The sequence below is a fragment of the Podarcis gaigeae genome (assembly GCF_964106915.1).
Source record: "Podarcis gaigeae genome assembly, chromosome: 12".
In the NCBI taxonomy this organism is placed as follows: Eukaryota; Metazoa; Chordata; class Lepidosauria; order Squamata; family Lacertidae; genus Podarcis; species Podarcis gaigeae.
In genome coordinates this window covers 4,768,291-4,782,816 of record NC_139688.1, presented here as the reverse complement: position 1 = coordinate 4,782,816, position 14,526 = coordinate 4,768,291, and the positions used below count along the sequence as shown (strand labels likewise).

The window sequence follows — 14,526 nt, the reverse complement described above, 5'->3', positions numbered from 1 at the left end:
CAACCGAGAAAATCTGAACTACTGTGGCAAGTCATCCTATGCCATGCTGTTGCCATAGCAGTGGGCACTGCTAGACAAATCTCGACAACACTTTTTTTCCCCTTAGGAGACTTGCTATGATATGATCAGATGGACCATCTAAATCCCAGCCATGTAACAATACTTGTCATTTGTGAAACATCTCGACAGCAGCTAGGCACCCCAGGATCCTCCAATTCTCCTCACGTCTTTTGGAGAATTCTGCACAGGTTCATCCTTGCCAGAGCCACATCCCGCCTCAAAACCCGCCGTTTCCCTCTCTTTCACATTCTCGCAATAAACACAACCAGCTCTGAGCTAATGATAAATCAATGGTTGTCTTGCAACTTGCTTCTGTGGATGTCAACAAAGCTTTCCAGTGATGCCTTCTAGACAGCAACAGAGGGCCCAAGAAGCACCACCCGTAAAGTAAGCTATGCAATATAGCATCATCAGTGTACCTGCTACTTTGCAATAAAGGCCTCCCCTCACCTGTGTCCTGCTGACACATGCAGTTTTCAGCGCCGAAAAGGGGCGGAACGAAGGAATCCCCACTTGCGTGGGCCGCAATGACACGTGGGAATGGCGGAACCCTCATGTAAGTGGGGATTCCCCTGTATTGACATAAGCAAACAGAAAGACAGATCCATGCAGCTAGCTTACATTCCAAGTTTCAACAGTGGAATAAATGTATATTTGCTTATTTTGCACAAACTCGATCACTAAGCATGCTGTGTTTCTGAACCTGTCATTTGCATTTCTACATAACTGGGTGTGTGTGCATGGCCTTTTTGATCTTTCTCAAAGCCTTAAGATCAGTCAATGATTCCCTCCTACAGGATACCACAACAGTGTCTGAAACTCCCATTGTTCTAGGGGGCATTTTGCAACGGGGAATTTCATTAACACAAGCAGTTTCTGAGCTCTGGGCGCAGGACTGGGCCTAAGATTTCAGATTAAAACTGCAGAGTGGAAGGAAAGGAGGACCCTTTTCTGCCTCTCCACTTCCGGCTACTCTCTGAACACTGGAGCAGAGACCCTCTTAAGAATATTAGGGGGGTGGGCAGGGAAAGGACTAGACCATGTGAAAAATGAACATAAGATTTTAGCTGCAGTTCATTTATTTTCAGCTTGTTATAAATTCTTGTTATAAAAAAGCATACCTAGACATTCCATTGTTGCGTCCACAACCTAGGTTTAAGGGGCCATTTAGCTCCTAGCTTTCATATCTCTAACACTGTTCCTCATACTGCTGGCAAGCATGTCATCTACCAGACTAAAGGTTGTATCCAACTAGAATTAATCCAAGTAGAACTAATGTTAGATGCATCCTAGAACTGCTTCTGATGTTGCCCTGGAAATATGGAACATGAAATTCCCCTACTTGATTTGGCTCCGTTCTGAAACAGGTGAAAATATTTTTTTATGCCACTAGGCTTTTAAAAATCATTTCTCTATCTAGAAGAACTCACCTATTGTTGGGTTACTTAATGTTAGCTTTTGTTTAATTTTTTAAAGGTGGGTTTCCATTTCACTTGGCTAACTGCTCTGTGAACTTTTGTTGAAACCCAAAGGTGGAATATTGTTAATGAATGGTAAATGAGGGAAGAGAAGACTTATATAAAGCACAGAAATTTCACTTCATGAATGTTGCAGCCTTTTGTTTTCAGAAAGACGTTTGTAGGGCGAGGTTTTCAAATGTTTCAACCAGCATTAGGAACAGAGTCGCTTAGTAAAAAACATATGGCCAGACAGATCTATTCTGAACTTTCCATGCTCAGAATCGCAAGGCAGCTGCTTCCAATACAACCTCTTTCTACTTGCATTCTGAAAACACAAGGGGAGAGAGAAGTGGACAGAAAACTGCAAAAGGCCAAGTCTTTGAATTGTGAGAATGTTCCAGCTACAGCACTGCAAAGTAAAACTGGCCGCATGAACGTGTGCATAGGTTGTTAAACCAGGCATTCTTATACTTAAAACGATTCTCTGGGGCTAAGGAAGGTTGCCAGGTTTTAGGGAAGGCCTCCTGAGCACAGAAAGGTCAGGGAGCCATCTCCCTAGGCAAGAATAAAAGGCGAGATTATTGACTTTTACAGTACTGTTCTGCATCTGAGGTGGTTGCTGTGGATACAACAAACAAAATACTCTGGCGATGAAATGGCAGCAGAGAAAAAAGAAAGAAGAAAGCCTTGCAAAACTACAGAAGAGGCTGCGCTGTTTGCATGCAAATAAGAACTGTTACCCAAAAAAAATGAAAGCAAGTGGGACACAGAACTACATTATGCTGCCTTAAAAGCATAAGGGATTCTGAGCAAAGGAGCGCTGAAAAAGCATCACTTGCTTTTTCACTTGATTTACACACCACCTGAAAAGTCCCTTTGTTTAGATGCCGGGTTTGCCTTTGGGTCAAATTATGCAGCCTTTGGGTCAAATCATTAGCTAAAGTGGTGCTTCAGGTTAAGAACAGTTTCAGTTAAGAACGGACCTGGACCTCCGGAACGAATTAAGTACTTAACCCGAGGTACCATTGTACTGCTTTTTACCTACAGCATGGCTTGGACCTGGTCTTAAACACTGTCCCACAACAGGATGGTATGAGAGAATGTTTCAAATGTACAACTTACATGCTAATCTTAAACAAGGGCAGAAGAGAGTTACAGATAGGTAGCCGTGTTGGTCTGCCATAGTCAAAACAAAAAATTCCTTCCAGTAGCACCTTAAAGACCAACTAAGTTAATTCTAGGTATGAGCTTTCATGTGCATGCACACTTCTTCAGATACCTGAATTTTTTGTTTTGACAAGGGCAGAAGAGGCTGAATTCTTGATGGCTGCCTCCTAATTTGGAATTTACTTCCTAAGCCTCTCCTGTTAGGACAAGCATTTAACAGGAAAGGATGAATCAGGCATTGACAAACTCGGCCCTCCATACGTTTTGAGACTACAATTCCCAACATCCCTGACCACTGGTCCTGTTAGCTAGGGATGATGGGAGTTATAGTCCCAAAAACATCTGGAGGACCGAGTTTGCCTATGCCTGTGATAAATGAAAGTTCCTTTTAGCCTTATCTGTTTTCATAGGTATATTTCAGCAGCTACATTTTCATTGCCTAATACCTTTAGGACCAGTTTTTTGCTGCAATACCTTGCACAGATGCAGATGGCTAACTAACGGGAGATCTTGGGGAGGAAGTATGTGACAAGACCCAAAAAGGAGGGTGAAATCACTTTCCAACCAAATACCGTATTTTTCGCACCATAGGACGCACCGGACAATAGGACGCACCTTGTTTTAGAGGGGGGAGAACAAGAAAAAAAATTCTCCCCCTCTCTGCCCAGCGCCCCTTCAGCGAAGCGGCATGAGGCGCTGCGCAGAGAGGGGGAGAATTTTCCCCCTCTTGTTTTCCCGCTCTAAAACAAGGTGCCGGAGAGCGAGAGGGGTCGGTGTGCACCGACCCCTCTCACTCTCCAGGCTTCAGGTTCCTTTCGACCTGCTCTTTGGGGCTGGCGGGGGAAGCCCACCACCAGCCCCAAAGAGCAGGTCAGGGAGCAGCGGAAAGGCGCAGCGGAGAGGCTGCTGCCATAGTCGCGCGTCACCACTCCAGCTGGGAGAGGGTCGCGGGGCTATGGCTTCTTTAGCCCCTCACACGCTCTCCCGGCTGGAGAGGTGACGCGCGGTTATAGAGGCTCCAGCCATAGCCGCGTGTCACCTCTCCAGCCGGGAGAGGGTCGCGGGGCTATGGCGTCTTCGCTCCATAGGACGCACACACATTTCCCCTTCATTTTTGAAGGGGGAAAAGTGTGTTCTATAGAGCGAAAAATACGGTATGTGTACGTTAGCATGCACACAAGCAGAAACATGCCACTCTTCATTTTAGGCAAAAGGAAAAATTATGCAAAAGGCAGGCCTGTCCTCAATAGATTCACCACCTACCCACCCAAATTTGGTACATCAGCTGAACCCAACATTATCCATGCATCCAGTTTATGTAAGTTACATTTTGAAGTGGCATCTCAGCTCAGTTGGGAAGCAAGTTTTTTTCTTTTTCTTTTTTAAAGAAAGATTACACGCCACCGCAGCCAAGCCTTCCTCCCTTCACTTTAATGCCCTCAGAGACAATCATTAGTTTCCTTAATAAGGAAGTGATGGTGAAGAGGTGCAGGTGTAAAACAAATCTTTCTTTTCCAGAGCCATTACTGTCTCCCTGATGCATTACGATTATAAAATAATTGAGGAAGCAACTTTGCTCTGTTTGTCTTTATCCACGTAAATGTGTTCTGCAAGTAGGAAAACATTTCGCTGAGGGCTAAAGTTACCAATAATCCACTCCGTGGGGAAGAAAAGACATATCCACAGGAGGTTTGGAAAATAAACCCGCATGGGACACAAAATTGTCCGAGAGACTTGCACTAGCTATAAGTTTCTAAAGCGATTCAAAATCGTGGCAGCTGTGGAGCTTCCGTTTGAAAAATCTTCATTTCTTCCAAAAGGTTTAAAGGACTTTTTTTACTTGAACCACCACATTTCCTTCTATACTCCAACCAAACTGCCCCTGCTGAACTTAAGTTCTGCATTTGAGGGACAACTCCACACAGAATGTAAACTCAGTGTGTAAAGACCATGCAAATTACACATTCTCCATCTCCTAGCCTGGTCGTAGCCAACCTTTGTCACAAGTCCAAAGTATGCAATAGTGGTTCCTGGGGACTACTGCCACTAAATAAATCTTTTAGTCGTAAAGGCAGCAACGAGCTTGAAAACCAGCTTGTCCTAAAGCACGTAAAAAGGTAAAAGATAAAAAGTAAAGGATCCCTGGACAGTTAAGTCCAGTCAAAGGTAACTATGGAGTTGCAGAGCTCATCTCGCTTTCAGGCCGAGGGAGCCGGCATTTGTCCACAGTCAGTTTTCCAGGTCATTTGGCCAGCAGGCTTAAACTGCTACTGACGCATAGAGGACCGTGACGAGTGCCAGAGCGCACGGAAACGCTGTTTACCTCCCCGCCGCAGCAGTACCTACTTATCTACTTGCACTGGTATGCTTTTGAACTGCTGGGGTGGCAGGAGCTGGGACAGAGCAACGGGAGCTCACCCCATTGCGGGGATTCGAACCGCCGACCTTCCGATCAGCAAGACCAAGAGGCTCAGTGGCTTAGACCACAGCGCCACCCACGTCCCTTCCCTAAAGCAGACAGAGGAACTGCAGCACCCCAGCGTTGCTGTGCTACAACTTCCATCATCCCTGATGACTGACCATACTGGCTGGACTGATGGCAGTTAGGGGTCCCAAACTACCAGAGATTCACAGGTTTCACACCCCTACCTTAGGGCACAAGCCTCTCTTGCTCCAATAATCAGCTTCATTATCATTCCAACTCATAACTTCCCACAAAGCCAATGAACAGAGCTCAGCAACCTAGTCCTAGGAATATTTTCCACACTGAATTCTGGCACACCATTTTTTCCCGCCCTGCCCTCCCACTGTGCCTACCAGGGGCCAGGCCCATTTTGCCACAGGGAACCGGCCTTTCGTGAAGAGGTGGAGATTCCGAGCACCAGGTTTGGCACTGAAAATCTCCATCTGGCTGACTGGCGTGGCTGCAAATGGTCTGCGGGGCAGCAGGGCACAAAAAGGCACGCTTCTTTTGGTGCTGCGCTGCCCCATGAATCAGCCGATTCGCGCAGAAGCAGAGCACCTAAAGCAGCACATGAGCCAAGCGATTCAAGCGCCCTTCTACCTGGTTAAAGAACAGTATTATTGTTTATGAAAGTGTTGCTGATTTTTTTTTTTTAAATGCGACTAGGCATTCTGTTTTGGTGCCCACAGCCCAGGTTCCAGGAGCCACGTAGTAAATAGCTTTTCTATCCCAGTTTCTAACACTGGTCCCCCCTAAAGTGTATTTCAAGCCAGAGTATTCTCTGCGGCAGGCCCTAAGTTATGGAGTTTCCTCTCCACATGTAGCTTGTGTCATATGCTGAAGACCCACCCCTTTATACTGGCTTTTGACATTTTGAGAGGTATATTCTGGGGCCACCTTATTCTCTTGACTATTTGTTTAAAATGATTTCTTTGTACAGTGGTACCTTGGGTTACATACGCTTCAGGTTACATACGCTTCAGGTTACAGACTCCGCTAACCCAGAAATATTACTTCGGGTTAAGAACTTTACTTCAGGATGAGAACAGAAATCGTGCTCCGGCGGCACGGCGGCAGCAGGAGGCCCCGTTAGCTAAAGTGGTGCTTCAGGTTAAGGACAGTTTCAGATTAAGAACGGACCTCCAGAACAAATTAAGTACTTAGCCTGAGGTACCACTGTATCTTAAATAGTAGTAACCTGAGACCATGCAGTGAAGGGAGGGTAAATTTTTAATTTTTTTTTAATAATGCTGTGCCTGGGCCACAGCCCTTCAAAGTGAAAATGTTAAAACTTAAGGACATTCTGTTCTAAACCGTTTTGGGCTGTGTTGGGAGTTTCTGATGGCTGAATTGTTTTACTGATGTGTGCTATGTTACTGGGGTGGGGGAGGAATGAGTTATATTTTATCTACATTACAGCAGCTCTTTTTTTCTACAGTGGCTGCTACTTTCTATTTTATCATTTTGTATTTACGCTGCTTTGTATTTTCACTACCAAGCTGCCTCAACTGCTAGCTTGCAGAAAAGGTAGCGTATAAGCTTTCCAAGCACCCCAGAACTGTCCACACTAATCTTACTCTGGGATGTTCAAACCGCCCTTGGATCTACAGTAGTCGAGTCTGATTAAGCGTCCAATTATCCACACAGAAGCCCTTCAGATGGTCGCCCCAGCAGTAAACCAGAAACAACAGAATAGTAGTCCAAATACAGGCTGTGGTGGTAGGTTCTGTACGAAAGATGCAGTTAAATTATGACCAAAGGCAGACTTCAGTATTTGCTTCAGTTAACTGTCTAAAATTCAATAATAATAAAGTTAAGCACAACAGGAATGAATGAAATGAACGAACGTATTGCACTCATCCCCTTGTTGCATGTACTTCTTTCAGATTATTAAATAGCGTGTTTTTTTCAGGTACTGCAATGGCAAACATGAAGTGTGGCAGATTTATGACATTGAGGATAAAGAAGTTCTTAGGGAAGAGTGGTGAAGGAGCTATACTGAACTGGGCCACTTCAAATTCAACAGACCTTCCTATGCCCCCTAACTTTTAAGCCTTAAGATATGGCCCAACTGCATTTTGGATTTTAGCTCCACAATGAAGTGTTCATTACTCTTATACCAAACCACTTAATCATAAAGAGTACAGTGGTGCCTCGCAAGACGAAAAGAATCCGTTCCGCGAGTCTCTTCGTCTAGTGGTTTTTTCGTCTTGCAAAGCAAGCCCATTAGCGGCTTAGCGCTATTAGCGGCTTAGGAAAAGGGGGGGGGGGGAGTCGGAAAAACTCGCAAGACATTTCGTCTTGCGAAGCAAGCCCATAGGGAAATTCGTCTTGCGAAGCACCTCCAAAACGGAAAACCCTTTCATCTAGCGGGTTTTTCGTCTTGCGAGGCATTCGTCTTGTGGGGCACCACTGTATTAATTTATTTCCTTTACATACATAATTAACAGCCCAATGGCCATTCTCAGCCTGGGGGGTCCTCAGATGCTGATGGACAACAACTCCCATCCTTCCCGAACTCTGGTTGTGCTAGCTAGGGATGATGGGAGTTGTAGTCCAACATTTGGGGACCCAGGGGTGAGAAAGGCTGGACTTGTATTCAAGGGAAATAATCCTTTTAGTTTGTTACAGCGAAAACCTAAACCTACAGTAGTAGAACAGCTCAAGCCAGAAATGTATTACAGTGGTACCTCGGGTTAAGTACTTAATTTGTTCCGGAGGTCTGTACTTAACCTGAAACTGTTCTTAACCTGAAGCACCACTTTAGCTAATGGGGCCTCCCACTGCTGCTGCGCCGCCAGAGCACAATTTCTGTTCTCATCCTGAAGCAAAGTTCTTAACCTGAGGTACTATTTCTGGGTTAGCGGACTCTGTAACCTGAAGCGTATGTAACCTGAGGTACCACTGTACTCTTTAATGGACCAGATTCATCACTGTTAACGTGAATGCACCCCTTCATTCATTTAATAAAAAATTATACACCGCCTGTTAGTAAAACAACTTCAAAGCAGTTTACAAAGAGAATTGCTGTTTTGAACCCTCTACCAAGGTAATTAAAAGTACGGTAGATTTTCCCTCACGCTGTTTCAAACCATCCGTGTGGAGCAGATATCCAAATTCCTTCTGAGAATTACAAGTAGAATACAATAACTTACTGTGGATTAATAAACCTGGAGTATAAGAGGCAGGAGAGATAAGCTGTGATTTTGAAGCTTTTGCAGGTTCCCAGACCTCTTTGTTGAACAGGTTTCTTTGGTGATGTTTTCCATTTACAGATAGCCTAGTAGTTTATTAAAACAAATGCACAAAAAGTCCTTGCCTAATTTGGCTTACATACTTGAGGTTTGTTGCATCTTCAGCTAACGGATTATCTTCCATAACCAAACTGAATGAACTTATTTTGATTCACTGTGGAACTGGTCAAGGTTAATCTACAGCACAGAAAAGGAAGTGTTTTTCCTATTCCTGCCTCTACGTACAAATGAATTGAGCCAACACAGCTGATCTTGTCACTTTCTAAAATGCTGCAGATCATCACATAAGGGAACAGTTACCTACTACCTCATCCATCTAGTTTAAAACTCACTTCTCTGCAGTAATCACATTAAGAAAAAACTGCACAAGAAAGGACAACGGATTGCCAGCTTCCAGTTAAGAGAGAAAGCCAACCAGCCATTTCTCTAATTTTCCAAATTACTACTTTACGCCTACAGTTTCAAACAGCTACGCTCCTAGGACGCTACCTGCTCACATTAATTAAACAGGGGAAATTAACGTGCTCTCTCCCATTTAAAGAAGAAAAAAGGCCAGAAAGCTGTCTGTAGCTTTACTGGGGATAAGCTGTCAGTGTCTGCCCTATTTAAGGTACCCTTATTTGGAGGAAGCCATCTTCTACAGCAAGCAGAAAATATCCTGCAGCCATGATGGTTTGTTTTCAAATTGCTCCATGCTCCCTCCCTCCTTCCAAGCTTGTTCCAGGAATGCCACCATCATAGCGTATTTAAAACATCTTGTGGCACTTTGAGGGGCAGAAAGGAGGCTATTGTTGAAGATTGAAGTTCAGACGAGCTATTTAAATGCAAGCGCAACCGAACTCAGATGAAGAATGCCTTCATAAAGCACATTCTCTTGCACCTTCACGCCCTTTGCTAAAGAAGAGAGATCCAATATTTGCTCTCACATAATGTTGGGCCCTGTATAGCTACGTAATATATAAACACAGGAAACAATGCAAAAGGCCAGCCACACTGTGAAATATCTTTTGGATTACATCTCCACACATCTTTAGAAGACATGTCATATTTTTGGACGTACCTAACAATGCAGTACTGACAAAAGGAGCCACGAAGAGTGGAAAGCTATTGCGTTACAGAATCGCAAAAATAAAAGGCCAACTTGTTCTGCTAAACTTATTAGGAAGCTTGGATTTAAAAGCGAAACAGTAATGTAAAACAGTCTGCAAGAATGGGAGCTTGTGAAACCAGTGAGATTCTGAAAAATAATTCCCACCCAATACTTGAACACTATTTACTATTGTTAAGTAACTACCTGCTAAGGACATTCTTACAAGTATAATACTTCTTATGAGTAGGAAAAAATCATAATGTTATTATTTATTAAACTTATATACTGCCCATCATAAAAAGACCGCCTGACAAAAAACAGGACTACGATTGGAATTAGTAAAATAGAAGCTGAATCCAAATTTGTTTCACACGACACTAATTTCAGAAGTTGTAGAAAACATACTTTGGCACGAAAGATGGTGATACAGTAAGTAGTGTTTTGCAAAAACAAAGGTTTACCCTATTGCCCTTGTCCAAAATTTTACCTTTCTACCTCTTCAGACCCATCCATATTCTGTGGAAAGATACACCAGTTGTCTGTCCCTTTCCACCTCAGAGGTGACTGCATTTCAGGGATGCTGGACGTATTAGGTTTATGATGTCCACTGGGATCCTTCGACATGAAAGCTGTGCTATAAAAATAAAATAGTATTCAAGACAAACGGTTGTGGGTTAGAGGTACATCCGAGAGAAGGGAAGCAAGGAGGGTCTGAGCTACTTCGCCACCTTCTCCGAAAGAAATTAAGAACAGAAAGCAGGTCAGCCCTGCTAATGGTTACATATGTGCATTTAGTGAAATTCAGTGGCCAAAGAAAAACAAAGCAAATGTCAATAAAGGGAAGTTGAATAATGGGAAGTTGATTGGCATTTTGATAAACTCAATAATTTGGGGGATTGTTATTGTTATAATCTGGCTATTGGAAAACTAATAATAAAAATTTGTGTGTGTGTTATCTTCCTTCTATATATGAAGCATGGGCATGGCTCACTCCAGGACAAAATCTCTCCTGCCCTACAAATGCCCATATGTCTTATGTAGCGACATTATTTAACACATAAAGGTCTAAAGCTGTACGATATGTCCCTTAGCGAACTCAAAATGGAGGCTACTGGGCTCATACTCAAGATTGCATCACAAGGATTAGCTACCCCTTTAACTTCTAAGATGCATTTTCGAAAAGGATAGCTAAAAGAGCTGTTATGACTGGATTCCTCCCACCTCCTCACTGTTTCCAGTACACGTTAATGAGTAAAGTGGGTCACGGGGTGGAAGCTCAATGTTTGATCGAACTCAACAGATAATCTTCCCCTACTTGCCCTTCCCCACCAGCTACTGCCATCTCTGTGTTATGTTTTACACTCCTCAAGACAGAGAGATCTCTTTTCATTGCTATTTTGCAGAGTGTTGTACACATTGCTTTAAAAAGAGGTGTGGGTGTTGGCTACAGGCAGAAGGGCCTGCTTAGTGGTGGCACCATGACTTCTTGTTCTGCTTTAAATGTTTAGGTGGCCAATAGCTTCATTCCAGGGGGCGTTCAGGTTAAAGTTAAACTAAGACTTGGTGATTTACGCGACTGGTGTCCAATTTTGCCATCTAATGTTTATTCCTTATATATGGAGTTTTATTTTTATTTTGTCTGCCTCTCTGTGGACCCATTTTGGGATAAGAGGTGTAAAAATAAAGAACGGTTATCACTCAGAATGAGTCCTAGTTTGTGTTCAATGGGATTCACACCCTGGGAAGTTTAGGGTTTCAGCCTTTATAGTACATTTAACAGCCCTTTTCTTCCCATCTTCAGATGTCCCACAATGAAGTCCAAAAAGCTGTCAAGGAAACCATCCCTCCAGCCTTGCTCATAAACATTATTATTTCAGAAACTTTTGGGGGGCAAGCCTGTCTCACAAACATGCCTCTCTGAGGCTGCTTTGAGGCTCTTTGAAACCATCAAGAGGCATATACATTTTATGAAATAATTAATAATAACAAAAGAAGCAAATGGTGCTCCTGAGCCCAGTCGCCTAAAGGCGATTCTTACTCGCCCCAAGCAACCAGCCAATTTGACCTCGTGGGTTTTATCTGTCTGTACCCCCCAACACAATGCAAAGTGAAGAATTAAAACGGGGGAACCTGCCTCAGCCCCTTTGAATTAGGGAACAGTTAAATTAAATTAATTAAAACAGGGGAAATGCGGCCTACCCCGCCCCTGAACCTTTCAAGAAGGCATGTGCACCCTTAACAATTATTGTATTTTAATATTTTGCTGGAAACCGCCCAGAGTGGCTGGGGAAACGCACCCATATGGGCAGGGTATTAATAATAATAATAATAATAATAATAATAATAATAATAATTCCTGAAGAGACCCACATGGTCGCTCCAAAGCCCCACAAGGAAAGTGTCTCTTGTCAGAGCAACATTGTCCCTTCCAGGCAATGAATTTCCTGCAAAGGAGGAACTTTTAGGTTGAATTAAATCTGGATGATTTGCTCAACTTGGCGTCTGGTTTTGCCTATATGGCGGGGCTTTTTTTTTAAAAAATGCCTGTCTGCTTCTCGGTGGCCCCATTTTGGGTGCAGAAAAGCAAACACCAGTTGTTAGGGGTCTTGCATGTCCCTAAATTAATGTTATAGTGAAATGATTTTAGAACGTTGTATTATTTGATTGTTGTTAGCCGCCCTGAGCCTGGTTTCGGCTGGGGAGGGCGGGATACAAATAAAATTGATTATTTATTACTATTATTCCCCACATGTTGCATTGCAAGGGCAGTTTTTCCTCCCCGTTGCAGCCCACCCACCCAAAATAACTGGCATGGCACCCATAACACCGAGAAAGGGGGTGGAAAATGGCACTTTTTGCCCCCTACAAGTGCCCTATTCCTGAAAATAAGTCATCCTCAATCCTTTTCTCCTGAAAGTAAAGAAACAGCTTCCCTCACCCCCCCCCCCCATTTTCCTCTTCTATCCCCTCCACACATGGGATTAAGAGCGCGAAAATGCTGGCCCTTTTTATTTTTTTTTATTTCACCCGCCCCAAATAAAAACCCCGCTCTGAGGAAAGGGGAAAGTGTCCCTTTTCAGGTGCCTTGTGGCGACAAATGGCTGACAGCAAAACAGCGGCCCGCCATGACCCTCGCCGAGGAGGGCATTCGCCTCCCAGGCGCCTTCCTTTCCCCCTCCGAGGTGAGGCGAGGGTTCAAGGCCAGCCTCTCACCATTTTACGAGGCGGCGTCCCACACCCACCGCCCGCTTCAAGAAGCGGCCTTCCAGCTCCCAAGCCCGCCCACTCCTCCCTCCGCCGCTCGCCGCCGAAGGCTCCCCTCGCGCCGGCCAGGGCTCTCACGAGAGGCCGGGGATGCGAGGCCTGGCCCCGCCGTTTAGGCCCGTGGCGAGAAGCTGCTCTTTCCCCCCCCCCCACCCCGGTTATCTTGCAGGAAGGGGGCGATTATTATTTTGTGGGGAGGAGAGAGGGGTCACTGGGACCCACTCGCCCCTTTCCTCCCCATAACAGGGGGGCCTTTCGCCAGGCAGACCCCTTTGTATGGAGGGGAAGGAGATCCCACCATGTCTGGACCCCCCAGGGGAAAATAAATACCACCCACTGCACCCCAGGAGTTGGGGGTCTTGGGGGGGCCCCATATTTGGGGGCCAAGGCCTTGCTGAACTTTTCTTTCCCATGGGGTGGAACATCTCCTTAACATTACAAAACCCTGGAAATGTAGAGCCTAATCCTTGCAATGCAAAGGTTTATTATTGGGGGGCTGGGATATGTCCATTCCCCCTTTTATAGCCCCCCCATAAGGCTATAAAGATGGGGGGAGGTGGAAATGGAAGATACCCCCCCCAGAAATTGCCCCACCTCCGCGCGATCCTGGAAGTGGGGCAACCCGAGTTGGGGGTCCCTTCCACACGAGCGCCCGCACCCGTGTCTGAGCGCCAGCCAGCGTGGTACTTACTCCAGGGTGGGATGTTCCGGGTCGTAGAAATCCCCCATCTTCGGCCTCTTCTTCATCCGATGCAGCAGCAGCAGCCCCGGCGTGGAGGATCAGGGCAGGCGCAGCCTCCGCCCCACATAAGGGATTGCTATGGGGCTGGGCGGCGGGGGAAACGACCACCACCCCCGCCACCAACGCCCAAGGCTGCAAAGCCCCCCAAACAGGCGTGCAGGAAACCCCCCAAGCCTCTTCCTGACCTGCCCCCCCAAAAAAGGAGGCCGCTCGGTGGGTCTGGCTCCCGGCGCCTCCTTCACATCCTCTTCGGGGCACCCGAGATAGATATCCAAATTTAAGTTCTCCGCCGGCGGGAAGGTGTGTTACTGCTGCTTTTTTTATCCTTTTTTGGCCTCCTTGCCCCCCACCCCAAAGCAAAACAGGTCGCCCCCCACCAAAGCCCTCCAAGAAAAGCGCTGCAAATCCTCGCTGGCTGCAGGATCAGGCCATGGGTCCTCTCTGCAAACTGCTCCCCGCGTCCCAGGCGCGCAAAATAATAATAATAATGCAATTTGTAAAATCCTCGAGCGGAGAAAAGGGAAAGCGGCGCTCGCTTCTTTGCAAAAGGCTCCTCTCTTTCTTGCAACCGAAACAATCTTTTATCCGCGCGGGCAAGGTGGGCAGAGGAGAAAGTTAGGCCCCAGACGAGAAATGGGCAGGATCGGGAGACGGGCGCCAAACCTCCCCTCTCCAAAACGCCCTTCTCCTTTCCTTGACCTCCCTCCTCCGGCCCTTTCCCACGAGCTCCTTCCCTGGGCAAGATCCAGGCGTCTTCTTCTTTCCCCCAATGGGCGATCCTCCGGCGGCGGCTTGTATTTTGATTTTTGCAGGGCTTTTTCTGGTTACCAACCTCGCTGCTGCCTCCTTTCCTTCCCTCTCCGAGTTTCCTCTGTCCCTTCTTTATTTCTTTTTTTGTCCTCGTTTAACGGCGGCGATCGCGCTCCTAGGAGGAGCAGCCGCCGCCACCTCCCTCCTCCTCCTCCTCTTCTTCTTCCTCCTCCTCTTCCTCCTCCTCCTCCCGGAGTCCTGAAACGTCCAAACGG

The 14,526-nt window shown here is 45.7% G+C and overlaps 1 protein-coding gene across 2 annotated transcripts in view; it reads right to left on the bottom strand.

Annotated features, from left to right (window-relative positions):
- SETD2 (SET domain containing 2, histone lysine methyltransferase) overlaps positions 1 to 14,515 on the bottom strand; it is a 90,232-nt gene extending 75,717 nt beyond the window's left edge. For both annotated transcript variants that reach the window (XR_014556474.1, XM_083703872.1), the window contains exons 1-2: positions 13,451 to 14,515; positions 9,983 to 10,129 (exon numbers count right to left, since the gene is read on the bottom strand). Coding sequence is in view for 1 of the 2 variants with exons in the window: in XM_083703872.1 (XP_083559998.1) it covers positions 9,983 to 10,129; positions 13,451 to 13,506 (203 nt within the window). In the remaining variant the exon portion in view is untranslated. The remainder of the gene's footprint in view (positions 1 to 9,982; positions 10,130 to 13,450) is intronic.
- Between the last annotated feature and the right edge of the window lie 11 nt (positions 14,516 to 14,526).